Here is a 23,293-nt window from a genome sequence, read left to right as displayed (position 1 = left end):
CTTTGGTGGCATTGCTTGCATAGTCTCATGCAGTAGCATTTAGAGGCTGTCTTCAAGATATGTGCCTACCTCTATCTTACAGGAGTACAGCATTTTGAAGGCATGAAATTTTCCCATTCTTGACTCTGTTTTTCATTCTCTAACATAGCGCGCTTTGCCTGGAGAGGTCTTTTATCTCCATTGTTGCTTGCTTTCATTACAGCCCTGTCAGCATATCAGAAGTACTATGCAATGAAAGAGGAGCACTGGAAGGTGAGTCTGCTGTACTTGTCTCTGCATTGCCTAAAATCTGTCTTTATAACTCAAGTTTTCATCTCCCTTCATTGCAGTATTTATTTTTGTGGCATCTTAGCCAGCATAGTACAGTGTTTCCATGTTAATTCCATTCCAGGGTTTTTTTTTTTTTGCTGCTTGTTATTTGCTTGAGATGCCACATCCCATGTTCCCTTTTTATAATTGAGCCACCGTGGTGGCTCAGTGGTTATGGTGCTCAGCTGCTATCCCGAAAGGCGCTGGCTCGAACCTGGCCACAGCAGCCACGTTTCTATGGAGTCAAACTGCTAGAGGCCCATGTGCTATGCGATATGAGTGCACTGTAAAGAGCCCCAGGTGGTCAAAATTATGCGGAGCCATCCACTACAGCGTCCCTCATAGCCTGAGTCGCTTTGGGACGTTAAGCTCCAAAAAACAAACCTAACTAAACCTTTCTGTCATTGGCTGAAACACAGAGATGGCAGGGCCATTGAGTTGTCTGTGGCAGTGAAGGTGTTTATAAAAAGTTGAATGAAATTGCACGGAATTGTTATGTTATCCTGGCTCAAATGCACTGTTAATATAGATTATTTCAGGCATGCACTCAGTTTTTTTAGTCTTTGTGTTCATTTGCTTTCTTCTATGTCTTTGGTGTTTCTTTACCTAGGATGAGCCCTTCTTGTATGGCTTGGGCCTTGTTTATTTCCACTACAGTGCCTACCAATGGTAAGTGACAAAATTCTGATGTTCTAAGTTGGATTGTGTGATTGGTACACTTCATAATGAAGGCTCTTGGCTGTTGAGTAAAAACTGAATTTAGCTGTCTGAGCAGGCGTTACAGAAACCAAGTTAAGCCTGACTTTAGACATGAATTCTCCCTAAAATATGGCTTGCCATTTCAAACAGCCAAAGGTACTGCATAAAAGTGACTCAATATTAGATCAGTGTTCCAGAAAGCAGGCACTTGCCTGATGTTTTATTGGCATCATTGTGTAAAGTACTGCACCATGCCAAAAATGCCCTGTTCTGATGCAGTCTTGGACTCGTGGGCGTGTAATGATCAGAGGTTGTTTTCACTCTATACATGGAAAGGTGGGCACGGCTGGGCCACAATGCTGCTGATGCAGATGGCTACGGGCAACAAAAGAATCTTTATGAGAGAAAAAAGGAAGGGGTAACATAATTGCTCAAGTCTTTATCGGTCTAGCCTGCTTTTATAGATTTTTCATGAAAATGGTAAACAGCAAATAATATATTTTTTCATTTTGCATTATGACGAATGCTCATGGTCGGTTCATTTCACTGGTAAGATCAGCTGAAATTAGCCTTTAATATGGAATGGTTGCTTGAACAGCCCTAAGTCTACCCATATTTCAACTAAAAGAATAGCACCTAATTCAAACAAAAACAAAGGGCCTTGTAATTGGGTGTTGGACTTTTTTGTTTTTATGTTTTAAAAATTCAGCGGTCATTTTTCAATGCTTATGTCAGTGCGCAGTTTGTGTTTCTTTATTTTGGGTTAGAGTTTCCTCGAGAATAGCAACCTGGGTCTCACAAGTCCCACCAGTGGCAACACTTACCATCGCAGGGCAGTGACGCATCACTTAACCGCTGCACCACTAAGCCAGGAGCGGTATGAGGATCCCCAGGGATCTATGAATATAAAGTTTAGAATGACCAATTTCGTATATATGGTCATTAAGCCATTAATGCTGTCGTGTCATTCCCTGTCGTGTCAAGACGCATGTCGTGTCAAGACGCGGGTTCGATCCCGGCCGCGGGGGCCGAATTTTGATGAAGGCGAAATTCTAGAGGCCCGTGTGCTGTGCGATGTCAGTGCGTGGTAAAGAACCCCAGGTGGTCGAAATTTCCGGAGCCCTTCACTACGGCGTCCCTCATAACCTGAGTTTCTTTGGGACGGTAAACTCTAATAAACCAAACCAAATCAAAAACGTGCTTTGTAAAGTTTACAGGAGCTGAACGGTACGCTCTACGCGCAGTTATTATCAAGGGTTCAGACAGGCGGCTAAAAATAATGTCTTTGGTTGGGTTTTATGTGGCTTTTATCCGCAGTCTCCCCCATCATTGATGGAAATAAACAAGTTATTATTGTTATAAGCGACTAAGGCGTTCATGCGCCAAACACTAGGTAAAATAATCAATATTTGTGGAGAAAATAAGAAAATAATCAGTGTTCGCTTGGTCGCCTGTGACCGCTACGTTTCAAAGGGGGCGCCCGAAGCTCCATGCGCGCATTTTCGCCGCGTTGCGCAAAGATGGCGCCACGCGTCCTCTTGCCGCTCCTTGCATTTGCAGGGGCCGCGCTTGAGAAGTGTTTGGTGCGGTTAGTGCGGTGCAGAATATTTGTCTCGTTCGCCTAGAGCGCGCTGCAGGAAACCTATGTCAGGTTGGAACGAGAGAAAAAAAATAAAGGGAAACGTTACCCCATCTGGCACATTTGAGATTTCTGCAGTAGAATACGCGAGAAATGGTCCTGGTTCCTTGAATTCCTTCGAAGTCGTGGTTGGGGTTTCATTTTTCGAAAATCGCTCATGGTTTCTGTTTCGTTATTTGTTCGTTTTTTCTTTGAATATTGACGCTGCATCTCCTATCCGGCTGTCGTGTATGCCTCAAGCAGCAGCGCTCGGGTCTTAAAGGGACACTGAGGAGAGCTCTATTAATATTTTTTTTATAGCAAAATCTGATAGTTCGGCATTTCATGGCTTTGTTGCCACTTGGCCGGCAGCGAAAGATGCATTTATTTCTAAGAAATTTGGATTCGAAGTTGAAAAAGTTTTTCCCGCTTCTCTGATTCAAACTTGGGATTCTCCTATGACGACACAGGACTAAGTGACGTGAAACATGACGTAACGCAGACTCCGTGATTTCTGACGGCCAGCAGTGCGGCCCAGCAGCAGCCGAAAAGAAAGCTACCGCCGGCCGCACGTTGAAGGCATCTATCGGCTATTGCGGCCGTCGCTTCGTTTACGTTTGCACCGGCGTTTTGCCAGCGTTACAATGGATCCCGTTCTCGAAGTCGTCAACGAAGTTCTCGCAAATAGACACCTTTAGCATACCGTGTACCTTGTTACCGTTAGCAGAATACCGGGAATACCGGGTTAGCGGAATACCGCTGTCAGCAGGCGCTGATTGGTCCCGGCGCTGCAGCAGCAGCACGCGTAGCTGTCGGGTACGTGGCGCCATCTGGCGACGTCAAGGTGATTTGCGCATGCATTTGCTGCGCCTCAGTGATTCGTGGATTCTCGTGTCCTAGTGTTGCTAGAACTATTGGTTCTAGCAACACTGTTTTGTCCTATGACGTCATGAAGCTTGTACTTGCGAGTTTGGCCTGTGGCGGCGATACCTGTATTTTGGTTCTTGCCCTTTTCTACGTTACAAGAGCTTTGTTGTCAGTATGAATGGCGTTTTTGTAATCAGGAGCTGGTATTCTGTCGATGCAAGTCAACTTCAATTTCTCCTCAGTGTCCCTTTAACAGTGCACGACAGCAGATCCCTTAGGATGGTGTGATCATCACGCCGCATCAGATGTCCTTCTTCAAATGGAAACTATATTTTAAAACCTAGGCGCATAGTTGTCCCGTACTAATCGCAGGGAACGGATGGTTACTAAATTAGTCCTCATGAATTCCATCGCAACTGCAATCGCAATTAGTGTTTGGAGTGGTTCCTCGAAAAAAAAAGGAAGAAAGAAAACAGTGTAACGAATGCAAGGGTGCGTATAGCAGGGGTGTCCGGACCCTTGGTAAGGATAACAAGGAAACGGCGAAATTTAAGTGCCATTCAATGCCTGCCTGGCGGATTTGTGTCTTGAGGTGAAGATGAAAGTTTTTTTGGCTTCCGAGAGGTCTCCTCTGGTGTTTTTTCTTTTTTCGATTGAATAAGCCTTTAAGGTGTCGTGGGCAAGTTTAACGGCGTAACTGAGCTTTTATAAATACGAGTTGCCTGAAAGCATGTTTGTATCTAGGGGTGGATTTATGGGATTTATGCGAGAAGTTTTACGTTGAAAAAGTATGCTGAATCCCCCATAAACCCGCCCCTTTTCTCACCGGTGCGAATGGAGAACGCAGAATGATGTGCCGTATGGTTCGGATGCCACTGTCAACTTACAGTCGCTATTGTTCACGGCGGCAAACGTTCACTTGCGAGCCTTTTCAGTCTCACGACTGGTCTTGGGATGCCATCTCTGTTTGCGCGTGTCCAAAATTGATTTTTGTCGCACAGGAAAAAAGCAGGTTGCAGCTAACGATCAGGAATTTCCGATTTTGCTCTGGTACTTGGCAAGTGTGCAGTAGCGCGGTTCTGCCAGTGTGCTTACTTCACGGAAGACGTGTGCATTCGTTTTTCGTTATCTTTAATTTCGAATCTATTTCTACGTTAGTGCGCCGTGCCAGTTTCTAAAAATTGCTAGTCGCGTTTTTTGGGGGCCGCGATGAATGGACCCGCGCGAGCGTTTCGTTGCGTATCGGCGGCTGTTTCCCTGGGTCGTTCCGGGACAGCCGGGCCTGTTCGTTCGTCGTCGTCCCGCGGAGAGAAGCTGAGCCGCTCCGCCGAAGCGATAAAAGCCGTCACAGCGTCCTCGGGCCCGTCTTGTTCGCGTGACATTCCCTTTCAAGGATCGATGCCAGCCGTTGCTCGCACCGTCGTCGGCGCTCGGCCGCTTGAGAGACCGCGCCGCCGCCGCCACACGCGGCAGTAGCGCCTCCCGAAAATAGAAACGGAGAGCGCAGGAACTAATCTCAGCAGAAGACAGCAGGCCGCCGCCGCCGCCTTGGTTGCGCTCGGAGGAGGGCCGCCAGCAGGCCTCGACAGTTTGGTGTGCGCCCGTCGCGGGGGCGTGAATTTTGTTTTTACCCGTCTGTGCGTGTTCGTGTGCCTGTGCGCGTTCCGCACGCGACCCGGAGAGCGGCGGCGTCAGCACCCCCCCTCCCTCCCCTTTGTTTGTGCCTCCCTCTTCGCTCGACCGGAGCAGAGCTGTGACGGTGGGGAAAGAGGCACTTCCGCCGTTTCCCTGCGGCCGTGCGCGCAACGCGGCTAGAGCGTGCGTGCGTGTGTTAGCAGCGCACCGCTGCTGGCGCGACGTCGTCGGCTGCGCGCATTCCTGTCTTCGGTCGGCCGTTGCGTCAGTGCGCCGCTCTCTCGAATCTGTGCGACCCTGCCCGTGTGTTGTGCCAAGCTGCGGAGATTTCGCTCGTCGCCTCCCGTCCTGGTTCGCTCGTCGTAAACGGCAGTGTTGCCTCCGCGAGCGGCCGCCGTCTGCGAGCAGCGACTCTCGTGCGCCGTCTGGCCGCCGCTGTGACTGCCGCATATCGACCTTTCTTGCTCCGACCCCGCGGATTACTTGTGCTACCTCGTGCGGCGTGTGTGTCTACGTGCGCTACTACCGCCGTTTGCAGTGTTGCGCAACCGCTCCTCCGTAAGAACCGCTCGAATAACGGAATCGCGGAAGCGCCGTTTTCTTCGCCGGTGGCTCCAGGCCCGTGTGTATTGTACGCACGCACGCCGTCGTTGGTTACGAAACGAGTCGTAAGAGGGGCGCGATCGCGCAGCTGGTTATTTCTGCTGCATGGGAATGCGTGCGCTGTCGTCGTGGGTGCAGTCAGCTGTATCGCGGTGCGACCTGAAAGTGCTAGGGCGCTTTGCTGCGAGCAGAAGAGGCTCGGTGCCTAATAAGGGAGCGGGGCGTTCTGCGCACCGCCGCTCTTGCTAGAAAAGCTCCCTGTTCTTCGTCTTAGATGCGGACGGTGTGGTTGCTCCTTTAGCCAAGCGACCACTTGCTCGCGCGTTCTTTCCCATCTGGTGTTCCCCTGTACGCCGCTCCGAAAGGCACCGAGGTCACGCCTGTATTGATCTGGCGCAGTTTTGGAGGTGCGGGTGAGAGAGAATTCTCGTGTGGCTTCCGCTTCCGCCGTGCTGTTGCCGAGTTCCCTACATACACACCGGTGCTTACACTAACCTTGACTATTCCGTTTTATGCATGCATTTACCGCGACTCCGTTGTTTTACTGCATATCCAAGAGCGCTGTTAAACGAAACTACGTCAATCGACGACACTCCCTGACGATCGTGGAAGAAACGCCGTGGAAAGATTGCCCGATTCTCTTCCCTGAGCCCATTAAGGCAGAAACGTCGTCTGGTATAGCAGTGAGCGTTTTTTTTTTTTTTTTTTCAGCTGCTGTTGAAGAGGGTTCGCTACGCGAAGCCGTCCTCAGCGTTAAGCGAGCGCGCGTTGTGAAGCGCCCCTCGCGTCTGGGAAGGTCGTCGGTGAAGGAGGGCGTGTTCGGTGTTTACCAACAGTTACGTGCTGAAGGAGAGAGAGCAACGTTTCTTCGTCGCATTCCTCCTCTCCGCCTCGTGTGTGCGTGTGTGTCTCTGTTGCCATGGTATCGTGCGGACGGCGTGCCTCATATGCGGTAGTCATGGCAACCGTGCCGCGAACTGCATGTTGGGATCGTTCCCGGCCAGCTGGATTCGCGTCGTCTGCTAGCGCATCGCGACGATTGTCGGCCACGCGTGAAATCGAGCATTGTGCGGGTGCTTTGTTGCTGGTTTCGTTGGGTTAGGCCTAGGCGCAGAGTAATACAAGAAAACAATACCGGAAGAGCGCAGAGTAAAAAAAAATATTGGACAGAAGGAAAACGCAAGAAGCGGCACCCGGCAGTCTTGTTTCGCAGCTATCGCCTGCGCTAAACTAGTACAAAAACGAAAAAAAAAAGTTTCCGCAGTCAGCTAACTACACTGCCAGCCGTAGGTAGCGACGAAACCATCATCTCTGAGCTGTCAATTTCCATCGGCATTTAGCAGCAAATCGTTGTTACACTGTCCTTGTTCTAGCGGAGGCTCCGTTTCATTATTTGTTTCCGTCGTTGTTGTGAGGTTAACGTTGCATAAGCTCGCACTATTAACATTGTCGGTAGCGGCGCCCATCCGAAGCGCGATTTTTCATTATTATTACACTGCGTTACATACAACGTTTCGCTGGAACACGCGTCCGCTCTTCCCGGAGCTGGCATTTCTCCAAGGGGCCTCGTTGCAACCGTGCATGAACGCTGGTCTGCCGTTGCTTGCAGCGCGGCTTCGTGTACGGGTCGGTGACTTGACTGATCGAGGCGAAAGGAGCGGTCCCTTTGCTGCAACCGGCGTTTTTTGAGCCAGTGTTGCGAACGTTGCAACGAGGACAGCAGCGCTTCTTTGCTTGGCTGTGCCGCCCTAGGAAAAGGCCCCGACTCGCCCGTAGTAGTACCTCGCTCGTCGGGCGGTGTGTGCTCGATCGTTGTTCGCTCAAAAAGGGGAAAGTGCTGCTCGCGGCCTATCTGGATTCGCCCCTCCGCTCATCGCGTGCGCTTGTTCGCGTCGACCGAGACTGAACGCCGGCGTTTCCACCGTCGTCGGTCTCTCTCTCTCTCATCAGACACTCTTCCTCGAGGTTACGTAAAGAGTGCAGCGGCGTTGGTTCCTCCCCGCGCTCTCAATTTGTGTGTGCGTGCGCGTGTGTGTGTACTCGTGACGTCACTGCCGCCGTTACGTGGTGACTGCTGCGACCTGTCCCGCTGTTCCGGCGTCGCTATCTGGATTAAAGGTCGCGCGGCGTCCCTGACGTGCAAGCGCGCGACCGTGATCATCGCCGACGCCGCCGCCGGGGCTTCCCCTCCGCGCGCCCGACTCCTCCAGCTGCGAGCAAACGTGAGTTCATCTTCCAGTCCTTTGTTCACAGTGTGCCTGTGTGCCTTTTTGCGCCTTGGTGGCGTTTTAACTTTTTTTATGCGGACTCACCGTATCCTCGCCGTCACTTTGTGTTCTGGACTACGTTTTACAGCTCTTCCGTGTGCCCCCCCTCCCTCATCTTCCCATAAAGCTCGCTTCGCAGTAGAGCGTTACATAAATGCAGCGAGCGGATCGAGCGCCGTGATAGGGCGGCGGGCATTTCGTATCGTTTTCCGTCGCGCATCTGCGCTCTGCCTGTATTTAAAGCCCTCGCCGGCGCGCAGCTGTTGGCGCATATATTAGCCGTCTGAGCGGGGGCTTTTAAATCGCCGGCGTGTAGTGTAGGGCGCGTAATGAGCGAGGCCGTCGTGTAACCGCCTACAGCTGCTGCTGATTTGCGATGACGGCGACCGGAACGCGCTGTGGCTGCTGACCTTGACCGTCGGAAAGTCGAGTGTGAGTAGCTCCTTTTTGACTGTGGCTTAGTCGATTGCGGGGTCTCCCGGGCCACCTTTCTTCCCCATTCACTTCTCTCAGCTTTTGTTTTGTTTTGTTTCGTTTTGTCCCTTCTTTGACTTGCGGCTGCTTGTTTCGCTTTGTCCTCGTGAAGTGGGCTGCTTGCGACCCGTCCGTTTCGAGAGCGGCGAGCGTTTGTGCATTACCGTTTCGCGAACACCGCAGTTGTCTTTGTGGTCGGCCACAAGCTCGATGACTCGGCAGCAGTGACGTTTGGGCTGTCGGGCACCGATCAGTCCATTTCCCAGACGGAGGCGAAGCGATAACGCCGTCGTGTACCGAGATATCGATGAACTTTCAAGGAACTTCCGTCAGTGGACATTCAACCCGGAACGCTCCGTTACGCACGCCTCGTGAGCCGAGGGTGCAGCCTTGGTATACGCACGCACGCTGCGAGAGTTATCAGCTGTAGGTATGCGCACAAAAAAGTCGGTGCTGCGTGGCAGTCGGGCCCTTTGATCTTCAGCGGCGTAGGAGGAGGAGCGGGTCGTGAAGGATAGGAAAGACTCTGTAAGGCATGAAGGGAGTGAAAGGGGAGAGAGAGATGGATGTGTAGGTATGGGCCACTTAACATTAGGGAAGGGATGGAAAAGGGGTGAAGGCAGAGGCAGAGGGAAATGGACGCTAAATCGGTCGCCGCCGCCGAGCGCAGAGAGGTCCGCGGAAGAAACGCGGCACGGCTGCGGAGGCGGCCTTTTTTAACGCGTCGCGGTATGCGGTCGGATGGAGAGAGCGTCGTGACCTCTCGGCTTGTTTCTCCGGAGTCGCCCTCTCTCTCCGTGGGGGTTTTCGCCGCGTGCTCGCGGTCTTTCTCCGCACGCCCCCGCTGTTGAAACGGCGTCGCACATGCTGTGCTGCAGCGCGGGGGAGGCGATACAGCTGACGTGTTCGCTGTCTGTCGGATCCGCTGACACGTGCCGCTCTCCGATCAGTGGGCCACGCGGCACCGCGGTCGCGTAGGAAGGCATCTCCTTGATCCCCTGCACAGTGGTGGTTGGTTGGTTGAAGGTTTATTTCCGCAACTATAAGTGTTGCGAGGACAGCCAGGGAAAAAGCTGTATAGACAGCTTGAGCCTGGCTTCTTCTTAGAGCGCAGCATTGACGGCGGCGGAGTACAACAAACAAAATGTGAGGAGAAAAATCACATATGTTCGGTACAGAGAATGAGACCTGTAAATTAGTATGCAGTGCATTGTGCTTGTATAGAAAAAAAAAACTGCATTAGATCAAAGAGCCTATAAAAGCAAAAACGGGGAGGAGAAAATAAAGGACAGCAAAATTGACAGGAGCGCTCAAAATGGTAATAGCAAGAAAAAAAAAAAACTACTAAGCGAACATTTGGGGCAATTCTTTCGGAGAAATATTGGATGCATCAAGATTCTTGTGGCAGTACAACTAGTTCAGAAGTGTCGGTAAGGTATGCTGCAACATTTGTTTGCCGTAGTTCGTGCGGCATTTCTTGACATTCCAAGGCTCTGCTGCGCTGGTATGATACACAGTTCTGCTTTGCTCTAACCCAGCAGGTGTACGTGAGGAGTCATTATTTTTCATTATGGCGAGTTTATATTTATAGCGCAGCCTGTAGTTATACATGGACTTCATTTGTATAACGTTGTGTTGATGGAAAAGGCTCGCGGCGTTTGAAGAAATACGGCACTTTACATGCAATGCAAAGTGCTTTCGGGTGGTCTTATCCACTACCGGATGATTGGCCGCCGCGGTGGCTCAGTGGCTATGGTGCTCGGCTGCTGACCCAAAAGACGCGGGTTCGATCCCGGCCGCGGCGGCTGGAATTTCTTTGGAGGAGAAATTCTAGAGGCCCGTGTACTGTGCGATGTCAGTGCACGTTAAAGAACCCCAGGTGGTCGAAATTTCCGGAGCCCTCCACTACGGCGTCTCTCATAGACTTAGTCGCTTTGGGACGTTAAACCCCATAAACCATAAACTACCGGATGATTAGCAAACGTATTTTTAAGCATGAAATGCTTTTAGCTCCCGTTGTCGGCAGTGGGGTGACGTCACGCCGAGACCGAGAGCCAACATCCGGGCACTGAATTCCACTCATCCGGGCACTGAAACGACAACATCCGGGCACTGAAACGACAACATCCGGGCACCGCACGAGAACATCCGGGCACTGCACGAGATTTAACGAGACACTCTAAGCCCTCCTACAGGACCGGCATACAAGCGCCGGTAGCGTCGCGCCGAACGGGTGGTGGCGTTCCTCCCTTCCTGTACGGTGCGGTTCGGGTGTCCACCGAGATGACAGAGAATTACTGCGCCAGTACTGCGCCATTTCCTCTCCTCAAAAAGCGTTGCGTTCAAAGGGCAAGGCATCGCGCCGAACAGGTGGTGGCGTTTCTTGGACTCCGCGGCAGCGCTACAACACGCTGTCGCGTTCCACTCTTAAAGGCGAAGCTTAAGCGTCATTAATTGGCAGTTAATGCTGCTGAACTCATAATCGAAACATCATAGAAAACATAGTTACAATCACAAAACAAAAACTTAACATTAAATTCTGCTGGGTCCCTAGCCATGTTGTAATTGTGGGTGATGAGAAAGCAGATGTATGCGCTGCACAAGCTCGGAATGGTCTAATAAAACAAGTGAACATACCGCACAGTGATTGTTTAAAATTTATGTACAGTAAACTCGGAAATAAGTGGCAGGCTGCATGGGAAGAGCATGTAAACAACAAACTACATTCGGTAAAGCCCATTTTAGGTGAATGGCAATCATGTAGACATCAAGAACGTTTTACCGAAGTTATTTTATATAGACTCCGCATTGGACATACCCACCTGACACACATCTTCCTGCTCGCCAAACAAGACAAACCTCTCTGTGAAATATGTGGTGCTGAACTCACAGTGAACCACATTTTGAGGCGAAAGCCTGTAATGGCTCATGCTCGCGGTCGCGTCCGTCCGCGCGCTGGAATCGTGCCAACTGTGGCCTCTCCTCTGCGCAGTGGCGTAACCTCCTCCGCAATTTCCTCTCCTCAAATTCATTTCCTTCATTACGGGCCCTCTTTCTGTTTCTTCTTTCACTCCCACTTCCTCCCTTCCTCTACAAACCGATGACGTGTGTCCACCGAGGTATGCGAGACAGTTACTGCTTAATTTCCTTTCCTCAAATACAATTTTCATTTTCTTCACTACGGACCCTCTTTGTCTTCCTTCTTTCAATCCCACTTCCTCCCTTCCTGTACGGTGCGGTTCGGGTGTCCACCGCGAAGGTTGCTAGGCAATGGCTTTTGCGGCTGCAACAACAACACACCAGCGCGATTCAGGCGTCCACTGATCCAGGGAGCCAGTTATGCGCGCTTCCTTTCCTTAAAATGATTGGAGTGTAGAACATCAACGCCAGCGCCAATGAACTCCGAACGGGCAACGGCGACGGCGACGCCGCGAAACGGGCGCCAAAGAGCTGCGCTCTAAAACACTACAATCAAAAAAGCAATCCGCAGTCGCCAAAGACAATAAAAACCGTACAGCCTTTGTCAAAAGTAACCAGGCTGCATGGTTTGCTTCTCATTTGTATAGTACAGCCTTTACTCCCTAAAGTCGAAGAGTTCTTTGCAGGTGAGAACAGGGGTTCTTCTTACCATGCAGAGATTTAGAGCTTGAGGGCTGGCATAATAGTTTAAATATACGACTGAGAAGCAAAACCATGCAGCCTGTTTACTTTTGACAAAGACTGTACATGCGGAAGCCCGCCACGCCCCAAGCGGTTTGGGCAAGCCGCAGTGGGCTGACCACAAGGCTTTCGCCAAGGACACTTTAGAATTTCCGAAGTGTCTTGGGTAATTTTTAATTTCATGTATAAAACTAGAAGAACTAAGAAACAAAATTAATATTTCACAACATTTTACAAGAAAAGCATCCCGTTACACCCCATGTTACTTTTAGGTGATCGGACACGAGTTGATTTGTCATGTATTTTTAAGTTTCTCAAAGAAGCCAGTGTTTAAAAAAAAAAAAAAAAACTCTACACCTTTAACAAGAACTCTTGTGTTTGGAGCATCACAGCCTCAGTTGTTTTTGCGCCATTAAAATCAATATAACTAACTAACCAAAGCAACTCAGGCTATGAGGGACGCCGTAGGGAAGGGCTCCGGAACTTTCGACCACATGGGGTTCTTTAACGTGCACTTACAGTGCACGGGCCTCTAGAATTTCTCCTCCAAAGAAATTCGACCGCCGCGGCCGGGATCGAAGCCGCGTTTTTCGGGTCAGCAGCCGAGCGCCATGACCACTGAGCCACCACGGCGGCTCGCTGCTGATCCACACGACGAACGGTCACTGATTCATCACGGTGGATAGGTCACACAGAGGTCACATAGGTCACACAGAGGACCGGTGGCTGGTATTCCTGGAGGGTGGAGGATCCTCGCTGGGGCTGGAGGCCTCACTTAAAGAGACGTCAGATTCCCTAGGTGAGGCGGGAAGGTGGGGGGGGGGGGGGGGGGGGGGGGGGGCGTTGTAAACGTTCTGTCACGTGCCTTCCGCGTCACCTCGACAGTGAAGTGTTGAACTTCAACGCCATTGTTTGGAAAGGCGCGTACAGTGCATACACCGCGGCAATCTTCAAACGATATGCGCACGTTAGGGACAAAATAAAGGAAACACAGGGCAAATAGACTATCTGAGGCGTTGAATATAGCTCTTTTTTCGCGGGCAGCACGGAGTCCGTGCTGACGCACGCCTTCGCGGCCTATTTTGTAGGCCGCGCGAGCCGATCTTTATCCTTGTGCAATGAAGGTGCTTAAAAAGAGGCAAGAATGAGGATCGGCTCACGCGCGATATAATAGAGGCCAAAGAAATAGCCTGCGCAGGCCATACGTGCTGCTTTCTGGAGAAGAGGGGAATACTCTCAATGCCGATGACACTCTTTCTCTTCTGTTTGCCTCCTCCTTTTGTCCCGACCGTGCGCATATCGTTTTACGATTGCCATGACGTATGTATTGTTCGTGCTTTTGCAGATAAAGGCTTTGGAAGTTCAACTGCCCCCCCCCCCCCCCACACGCACGCACACTCACACATACACACACAGTCAGAGCCCGGTCGTCACCGCGAAGAAAAGAGTTCGTCTTCGTCCGGCGCCGTAAAAAAAATTGTAATTAAATGTTAAATACCGCTTTTGTTTTCGTTAATGGCCACGCTAAGGTTTCTCAAGGCAGTAGCTAGCCATGACAGTCTCTGTGATTTCATTTTTTTATTAAGGGATGTTCAGCGTTTGGAGGCCGAATAAAAACTGTTGTGTAGCGAAGATAGAACCTGTTCTTCTTTCTTTTTTTTTGTTTAATTCCTCGCTTGTTTGTTTTCTTGCGCGATCCTGACCGTGCTCTTTCCACATTGCAAGGCTCTACAAGGGAGGGAGATGCGAAGAAGGTCAGCGCCATTTAACCAACGTGTTCGTGCTGCATTTTCGGCGAAAAGCTTGTGGTTCGATTCGGCACTGGTGCCGTTGGTAAACCGGAGTTGCTGAACGTTCAAAAAAAAAAAATAGGAAGAGCTCCGCCTGGGGCAAGAGATAAAGAGAAAACCATTTTAAGGTTAGTTTTTCGCTGCGCATTTCGAAGGGCAACGGCGGTGCGAAAAAGGGATGGAGGAAGAACTGGGGAAGCCGGAAAGGAAAGCCCGACCTCGGCCGCTGCTTCCGCAGTCCGTGCGGGACACAAAATCGATGCCCGGGCCTCCCGACATTGGACGGTCCCGCGCCCGGGGCCCGCGCATGCGCACTGATGCTTCCCGGTGGCACCACGTTTGCCGCTGCGATCTCACTTCCTGGTGTGCGCTGCCTTCCTTCCCGTCTCGCTCCCTATTTCCGTACACACACCGCGCGCCACTAAGAAACAAAGAGAAAAGAAGGGCACGGATGCGAACAGCAGCAGAGGGTGGCACCGAACAGCGCTTTGGTCTCTTTGTCGTTCGGAAACCCGATATACGTTTCATTCGAAGTTACTTGTTCTAACTTGCCCACGTATTATGTGGGAGGGCTGTAGATGCGTGTAATGATGTTGGTCCCCTGATTCGTGCACCTTCCCCCGTCAGCGTTCGATCAGCTGCGGAACGCATTGATCGCTCGAGGACTTTACGCGTAAGAGGCCCGGTGCAGCCGTCTGTTGCACGTTGCTCGGTTGTGGTCTTCGCTGCGCGCTGTGTGCTCTGCTTGATTTGGATACCAAGAGTTCATCAGGGATTCTGGTCGTGGGGAACATTGTTGAGGAAACGCTGGGGCGCATGTGAGAAGCACCATACAGGCTCGGGGGGGGGGGGGGGGGGTATATTCGTGTACCCTGTGGTTGAGAAGAGAATGCGCGACAGAATTTTATAGAAAATTGGGATGGAAAAGTGTAGCGGGGGGGGGGGGGGGGGGGGGGGATCTACTGCGAGTAAGTCACTAGTGGTTTGGTTTGGTTTGGTTTATGGGGTTTAACGTCCCAAAGCGACTAAGGCTATGAGAGACGCCGTAGTGGAGGGCTCCGGAAAATTTCGACCACCTGGGGTTCTTTAACGTGCACTGACATCGCACAGCACACGGGCCTCTAGAATTTCTCCTCCAAAGAAATTCAACCGCCGCGGCCGGGATCGAACCCGCGTCTTTCGGGTCAGTAGCCGAGCATCATAACCACTGAGCCACCGCGGCGGCGGTAAGTCACTACTGCCGGTGGCGTTGCGCTGTGTTATTCGTGAACGCGGATTAATACCTGTGGCCTGACTTTTTCCGATATGGTACCCCAGCGGTGGCCTAGTCGTTTGAGCATCCGCCTCGCATGCGAAAGGTGCGGGGTTCGATGCCCAGTGCAGCAGGGTACCCACCGGCGACACAATGGGTACAAGCTTTCCCCTGGTCTGGTGTTCAGCCTCTTTAGGGTGAAATGCTTGGGAAATGGGTCTTTGACTCCTCCTTGAGTGAAGAAAAAACTTTGTGCCGTGGAGTACTCTTAGGCCACAGATGCCCTTGCGCTATAAAAATCGTCATCATCATCATGATTTCCCTTATATGACGTAGAATCCCACCGAGTTGTTCAGTAGCTCTCGCCCGTCTTCGCATTCGTCTATTCGTCTCAGGGAGGAAACATTGGGGACCATCGGAGGCGGCCCAGTCGGGTCCGTTAATGAATAGAGCCTAGGGTTTCCTTTTATGCCCCTCTCAGCTTGGACGGTCTAGTGTCGACCAGGATGGCTGGGAACTCTTGGCACCGGTGATTCCATTCTGATCCAGAAAACCTCGAGAGATTGATCGTATACGCCGCCGCGCAGTTTCCCCTGCTGCTGCTGGAGAGGAAAGGCGAAGAACGGTCTCGGCGAAGGTTTCTTTTTTTCTCCCACAGCTCTTTGAATGAGAGCCGCGGCCGGTTCTCACACCCTTTGTAGGCAGCCGCACTGGTCGTCGTTTCTCCCAAGACACAAAAGGAAGGCAACCGGCTCCTGTGTGTTGGTGTCTCTCCCGGGCATCTCGTCGCCGCTGCCTTTTGCGAACGCAGAGCGTATAACTGGCACTAAGGGCGCGCCTTGCGTAATAACGCTCTCGAAGCAGCTGCCGCCCGCTCGTGTGTGGTGTGGAGGTGGTGGAACCCGCTTCCCCCCCCCCCCCCCCCCCCCCCCTCGTTTCGCTACGGAGTGCGGACCAGGTGCGCGCGCGTGCTTTTGGCACGGTGGGAGGAAGTCCTTTTACCGGCGCACCTGCATTTTCCTGCCGCGGCTGATCTCGCGGGGTTCACGGGCATTGCGCGCTGTCGGATCGGCTTTTTTTTTTTCTTTTCTTTTGCATCGCGTTGCTCGTCTGCCGGCTTGAGTTCTGCATCCCGCCCTCGTTTCACGAGCTGCTTCTCTGTCGTCGCGGGGACCTCGCGGCGAGCTTTTCATGTTGAATCGGCGCGATTTTTCGAGTGGCGCGCTTTTGCGAGGAATGACGTGAACGGTGAAGGTGGGAGAGAGAGCTTATCTCTGTGCGTCATTCGTAGGAAATTTAATCCCTTTAGAAATGCAACGCTGTCTCCAGCGTCCGCCCGCCTTGGCCGCAGATAACGACTTATTTAAACCAACCAGGATTCGTGGAGTTCTGTGCAACCGGATCCTAAGTGCAGTGTAGGCGGACCAAATGGAGAGGAGACAGAAAAAATCACTTTGTTTTCTACGCAGTATCAAGCATAGAGCGAGCCTGTGGCTTTGCGCAAAGGTTCGCACTGAAATCCCGCTGCCGCTGCCGTTTCTTGTGCCGCGCACCAGTGCGCACTGTTAGGCGTGTTTGTCCACCGCACTGTTTGCGCAAGGCACAGCGAACGTGGCGGCTTCCAGGCTTTATCGCCCGCCAAGGCCATCGCCTGTGAATGCATATCGCTGAGGACGGCGCGGCGAGCTGTTCGAAGTAAGATGGTAGGGGTGACACGAAGGCAGGGGAAAGATGACGCGGTGTGTTAGAGAACAAACATGAGTTAAACCAGCTGAAATCAAGGAACGAAGATGTGTTTGGAGGTTCGTTTTAGACACCCCCCCATTCCCCCGCACGGCGGTTCAGAAACTAAAATCCAAGGCACCGATATGCAAGGGAGTCGCTTGCGGAGCGAGCGTTGTGTCAGGGCGCCGTCAACGAGGAGCATGCTCCTGTTTCGTGCGCACTTCTCAGCGCGGCGTTACGTCCTTCTCTGTTCCAGCTAGTTTCGTGCGCTGCACCTGCGACCTCGTGTTACTGTTCTCTTCCGTCTTGGGCTGGTCGTTAGTGAGAGACGCGTATACGCTGCGACACACGTGGCGTAGAGGCGGCCACGCGACACTTTCGCAGCATCGGCAGACCTCCTTTGTCCGTGCGTCAACTTTTGCAACAATGCACCGCGTCTGTTGGCGGTGATCAGACAACGCCAGCTGCGCTTTCAGCGAAGGACCAGCTTTGACGCAAAAAGGAGGGTAGAAAAAGAGGGTCGGGGAAAGGGGGGGGGGGGGGGGGAATCGGAAGTGCGTCGGCTTGAGATTGTTTCCACGGTAGCCGCAATTGACGTTTGTGCCTGTTGTAAATTTTTTTAGACAGTCTGTAGACTCTCTATAGACAAATCCTAGAGAACAGTCTATAGGCAATACAAATGCTGTCGGCGGTCTATATACAATGTGTAGATTTATGGCCATACACGTTTAGTAGACTTTTGTCTGTAGACATTCTATATAGACTATGAATAAACAAAAAATATATATTGGAAGGCAATAGAGTCTATAAGAAGCCTGTAGACTGTCTATTCTTATAAGGGCTGTCGCGTATTGCGACGCGTGTATACTGTACCGACGTCTGTGTTTTTCGTGTTGGCAGGCCGAAGAACCTCGGATGCTCGCAGCATTGCACAAACCGCATTTCTCAACATGTGCGGATCAAAGTGTCAGTGGCCAGAGAGGGACAGAAGGCGTGCTGCGACAGATGACTCACTGCAGAAGCAAACACTCCCAGCGAAGCACCTGCTACGTTAGCGGGACGGAGCGATAGCCTTTGGTTGCGCCACCGGTGTCGTGTGTGCGCCTGAGTGTGCGGGTACGTAGATTTACCGTATAGACACGGTAAGACAGTTAACTCTGATGTCGTTCTCAATAACCGTTAACCGTTTTTTTTTATCACTTGAGGACTAGAACCGACGAATTACTCCGAGTTGAAAACTGTTATTCCACATTTTCATTCCCTGCGAATTCGAGGTTTAACGCGCTGCAGTGGGGTATTGTCGTACGTTCTTGTATGAGATTCGATTTCTCTATGCATCGGTCGTTGAGGCCACCAGCTGGTCGACTGCTCATTTATTTTTTTGTTTGTTTGTTTTTTTGTAAGTTCAGTTGGTACACGGAGCAGGAGGCGCTTTCGTTTTCGTCGCTCCGACCACGGACCGTTCTGCCCACGCCCCCTTCCTGCTGTGGTAGAGCATTCGTTTTCGTGACTGCCGAGAAGCGCGTCCGGTCGTTCGCTCTGCAGGGTTATCTGGAGTTCGCGATCGGTGCTGGCCGTACTGCCCGATCGGAGGTAAATGCAAAGTGCGCGCACACGCACGCACGCATGCACCACGCGTCGTTCTCTTGCGTGGCGTTATTGTTAGAGTCCACTGAGAGTGTGTGTGTGTGTGTTTTAACTCAGCCCCCCCCAGCCCATACTTGGGAATCGTCCGGGTCACGACCGAGGCTACGTTGCGAGCGGGCTGAAAAAGAGCGGCTCGCCGCGGCGTCAGCCGAAACAAGGCTTTTGTCCGGCGCGCGCGGACGAAGGCATCGATCGATGATGCCCCCGTGCAACCCCCTCTTCCCCTCTTTTTTTCCGGCGGCGATCGCTCTCATTACCCGGTGACACGCAGAGGGGGAGGTGTAGGCCAGCTGGTGGGCGGCGGCAGCGGCAGCTGTGTGCTCGTGTGTGTGTGTGGCCGCAGCAGCTGTTTGCGCGCCGGAGCCCCGGGATTGGCCTTGGAACCAGCGCGCCGCGGACGCGGCGTTGCGCTGTGACCGGGCTTTCGCTTGCACGGGACTTTCTTTTTTCGGGAATTAAATTAAAGCCTATAATTGGGCAAGTTTGGTGTGATTTGGTGTGAATCCAGCTCCCCGCCCGTAGCTCGGCTGAAAAACCGCCAGTGGGCACCAGTTTTCTCGGCCCAAATGTTCTGCCCATGTTGGAAAAGATAGACCTGGGAACGGCCAACCTTGGAACGAGCGCTGCGCGGCTCGCGAGAACTGGGCCGTTCACCGGTGCGTGTGTGAGCCCTTGGCCCAGCGTCTGGCCACAGACGAATGGAGGCTGCGATTGCAGGCGCCGAGAGCGAATCGCGTGGGCTGCGGGGTCTCCCTCCCCTGCCGTCGCTGGTGCGTGGCCCCGCGACACTCTGGCGTCCCGGCCCCCTGTCTGCCGTGTAGTACGGGCCGCCGCGTATCGTTCATGCGGGGCGATCGACAGAGGGGTTTGAACGCGCTGACTCATCATTGGCACCCCAGCTCGTGGCAGGCTGCTTCTGCCTTTCCAAACCCCGAGCGGAGGCGGTGAAAGATGGCCCGCTGGGTTTTAGGCGTAGAGGGAGTGCTATACGGGCGGGGGTTTGCACGCAATGTTTGTCCCCCGAGCCTGCTGTTGAGGCCGCGGGTTGGGGGCCCATTTTCTGCTTCCCCCTCTCCACTCTCTTCTCACGCGTCCCAGTGCTATATAGGCCGCGCAGGAACTTTTATGGGCACTTGCCCGGAGGGTTGTAGCAAGGCGACGTTACCGGTGCACAGCACACTCGGCGTCTCTTGATGGTGGAGGATGTGTGTGCCCTCTGCCACCAGGTCGTAATTGCTCGCTTATCGGGGTTGTGTGTCGAGACGTGCGCAGAGTTTACATTGCACTGTGTAGTGGCCGGGCTCTGTGAAATCTTCTGCTTCAGTTTAAGCTGCATTGTGCTAACTTTGCCCCGTGCGGAAGAAAGAGAAAAAAAAAGGGAGGCCTTTCGCGAAATGAGACAAATTTTAGTGCCAGCTAATGGAGGGGTGTCCTTCATAGCGAAGTTCAAGTTCTTATGAAGGGATGTAACGCAAATGTAGTGAGATGGTGTAGTCTACCTGTGCTACTGAGACAGTGTAGTATGTACACCTGAGGAGATGGGTGGACCTGGCAGAAAGGCCGTTTCCGTCTGTCTGTGTCGCTTTGCTTCGTTTTCGTCAAAATCGGCTTTTGTAGCCACCCGTCTCGGCAACATTCGCTGTGGCGCTCGATAGTGATTCGAAAACTTGTCAATAAGCTCCCGCTGACTCGGGGTTTCTGCGTGAAATGAAAGACACGCCCCCACGCCCGCGAGATTCTAAGCATTCCGCTATCGGAGGGTTCACCTCCTGTTCACGTGTCTGTCCGCGCAGTACACGCTGCGTCCAGCGAGGCGCTCTCGTCGTGCGGCCTTTCGGTTCTCGCTTCATCGTCGGATACACACAATGCATCGGGTGCTGCAACCCCGTCGCGGTCTTTCCTTTCGTGGGCGACGATCCACGAATGACGTAGGAAAAGAGACAAGCAAAAAGAAAACCCCGAGGCCAACCAGAAAAAGAAACAAGCAGAAAGAAAACCCCGAGGCCAACCCGCCGCGCGTTGGCAAAAATGCGTGCGCCCATAGACCGGTTTCACTCGTTCTCGTGACATTCCCGGCTGGCTCACCTCACCGGAGAGCCGTGGGTCGAGACTCCGAGAGACGCGCGGTCCTTCAATGCGGCCGTCCCTACCACTAGGGAGAGATGGGCTGCTGCGGGGCGTTGCAGCTGCTCCTTCCCCCGACGGCGTCGGAAGGGACCGTGGGAAAGCTTGTCGCTCCCGAAAAGCGGCCGTTTGTTTGCGCGCTCCCACTGGAGGGAACCGCTCGGGAGAAGAGGTAGGTGCATGCAGCAGCGCCCGCCTTCTCTCGCTGTGGGAGAAAGCGAGGGAGAGAGAGAGCAGAGCGCTCTCGCACAATGCTCTCACGGACGCTGCGGGCACATGCACCGGCTCCTTTTTTTTTGTCGCCTTCCATTGTGCGCGTTTGTCGCCGAGAGAAAACCCCCGCTGCAGGAATAGCGAGTACAGTAAGGGGGAGGGAAGAGGGGAAGACACTGCCGAAAGGAGAGCTTCTTGTTCGCTTGCGACGCTAACGAGGCGCGATTGGCCTCGGCGGAGTGTTTCGGTATCACCACTCGCCCGAAGGAAGCCGCTCGACAACAGGTCGGGCTCTTTGCTGCTGATGGGCGCCGCGCTGCTCTGACAAGCACCCATGCTCCCTCTTTCCCTCCCTCTTCTCGCTTTGTCGAGCACGAGAGGGTCGCCGTTTTAATTGCACGCCTGGAACTGGTGGGGTGCGCCTTATCGCTTACTCGGGGCTCGTTTCGGTAAAGGTGCAGTGGTCCCTCCAGTCTCTCTTCCGGAACGCGCTCTCTCTCAGATCCTCCTCCAGCTGATACCGAGGAGGCCCGCCCCTCTCAGCAGTTGCTGCTGTTCTCTTGGCCACTGCTGTGCGCCGCTCCGACTGCGTGTAATGGCCGTCTTTCGTCCCCTGTCGATGCCGCCGCGGCGTGTGTTTACCGACTCGGCTTCTCCTTTCCCTCCCTACGGTCTCCATTTGCCGCGCAGTTGCTGGGCCAGTTTTTTTTTTTTTTTTTTTTTGCTGTTCACGTTAAGGCCCAACTCCATCGGCGCCCCTCGGTGAGCGCGCGGAACGCCTGCGCGACCAGCACGCGCCGCGACGAGCGTCGAAAAGGGGCTTGCATCTCCATGCACCTGGTGCTGGCTCGCTCCCCCTCGCGAGCCGACTGAAAAAATGTCAAGCCGTGAACAATACATGGTTGGGGGCGCTGAAAGGACGAGTTAAACCGCGAAGAAAAGTTCGGGGAACACGAAGCTATGAAGAAAAGAGTCCTCACGAGCCCCGCGGTCCTCCGATTGTTGTCAACCGGACCCCGCTTCCGACGCGCGCGCTAGCGCCCGTGCGCAGGCGCCGATATCTGGCACTGTCAGATGCGCGCGTCGTGGACGCGCTGGGCGGTGGCCGACGCGTCGCGCATGCGCAGACCTGTTCTGGCCGACGCGTGGGCCCCCAAGCGCGCAGGACGCGCGCCGAAGAGCGCCGATGGAGTTGGGCCTTTATTGCGCGTACGAGTAGCGGGGTTTTCTCATCCTGGCGTCCGAAACGGTGCCGTCGCGCTTGCTTTTGTTCTTTCCGACCCTGCGCCCGCGGTCTGTGACCCCGAGCCGCGTTCATCGCGGAGCGGTGTCTCAACCCCCCCCCCCCCCCCCCTCCCTTCCTTCCGCCATTTCATTCCCCGGGCTGTGTGTGCGCGAAAACGCTGCGGCGCGCGGCATTGTCTGGCTGGTGAAAGGGAGAGGGAGCTGTCCGGCTTCATTGATGGATATGCGTGCACGTGCGCGCCGACAGCGCTAACTTTGTCTGCCGCCCAGCGGGAGTCACTCGGCGGCTGTGCGGCGGCTCTCCCTCCTCTCCCATGTACCCCGCGAGGTTGGGGACGCGGGGGAGAGACGACGAGCGCCATCGACGGACTCGCATGGAACACGTGCGCCTCGCCGAGCGTAGATGGGGCCCCCGCTCGGGATAAACAGAAGCCGGGGCTGACAGGTCACCGGCGCTGGGCCGCAGCGGGAGCAGCAGTCGTCGCTGCAACCCCCCCCCCCACCCCTCCCCCCATCTATTATTTTTTTCATCGTGCTGTCGGGAGCCTCTTTTTTGTCTTTCTGTGTTTTCGAGCACATCACTGTGCGGCGGCACCGTTGTGTTGCGCCGGCGGTCGTCCGGTATGTTTCATTTAATGTTGTTTTGATTTTCGTCCCCGTGAGGAGTAATCGGATCCGCGCAGAGGGTGGGTCGCTGTCAGAGTATTACAGGGAACTGTAATCCATGGAGACAAAAGGATAAAAGGTTAGCCGGTGATTAAATAAGGCCCGAATGATCCGGGATCCCGAAACACGGCGAGGTAAGAACTCCCGATGCGCAGGCAGTGCGTCAAGGTTGCGGCGACTCGCCGGGAGAGTACAGGCAGGTGTTTGAGCTGTGAGCTCGTTACGCGAGCTGACTCATTGGGTTTTCGCTTACGTAACGGAGCTGCTGTTTTGCGCTAGGCATTCGCGGTGAGTCGAAGGTAGGCGGTGCACTCTGGAGTCGCGGCCTCTGAAATGCGTCGACGGTCTCTAACCCGCGTTGCGTGTTCGCGCGTCATAGCTGCTGCTGACGTGCGGCGCCTGTCTGGTTCGCTTAGCGTGCTTTGTGCCAGGGGCGTAACACGCGGAGAGGGCACACTTTGTTTCGTAACGGAACGTGCGCCCAAAACGAGGTGCAAAA

General features: G+C 53.4%; 1 protein-coding gene across 4 annotated transcripts in view; it reads left to right on the top strand.

The window, feature by feature from the left end:
• The window catches only part of Utx (Utx histone demethylase), a 113,574-nt gene that overhangs the window by 2,962 nt on the left and 87,319 nt on the right, over nucleotides 1–23,293 (top strand). The window contains exons 4-5 of one of the 4 annotated variants that reach the window (XM_089544253.1): nucleotides 203–252; nucleotides 920–978. In XM_089544253.1, the coding sequence (XP_089400379.1) occupies nucleotides 203–252; nucleotides 920–978 (109 nt within the window). Of the gene's footprint in view, nucleotides 1–202; nucleotides 253–919; nucleotides 979–3,558; nucleotides 7,954–8,281; nucleotides 8,431–23,293 lie in introns of those variants that run through there. The other 3 variants (XM_089544257.1, XM_089544256.1, XM_089544259.1) reach the window with 3 other exon arrangements.

This window comes from Amblyomma mixtum, chromosome 5 (assembly GCF_055824585.1).
Source record: "Amblyomma mixtum isolate Tamu chromosome 5, ASM5582458v1, whole genome shotgun sequence".
In the NCBI taxonomy this organism is placed as follows: domain Eukaryota; kingdom Metazoa; phylum Arthropoda; class Arachnida; order Ixodida; family Ixodidae; genus Amblyomma; species Amblyomma mixtum.
This window is presented reverse-complemented; position numbering and strand designations above follow the sequence as displayed.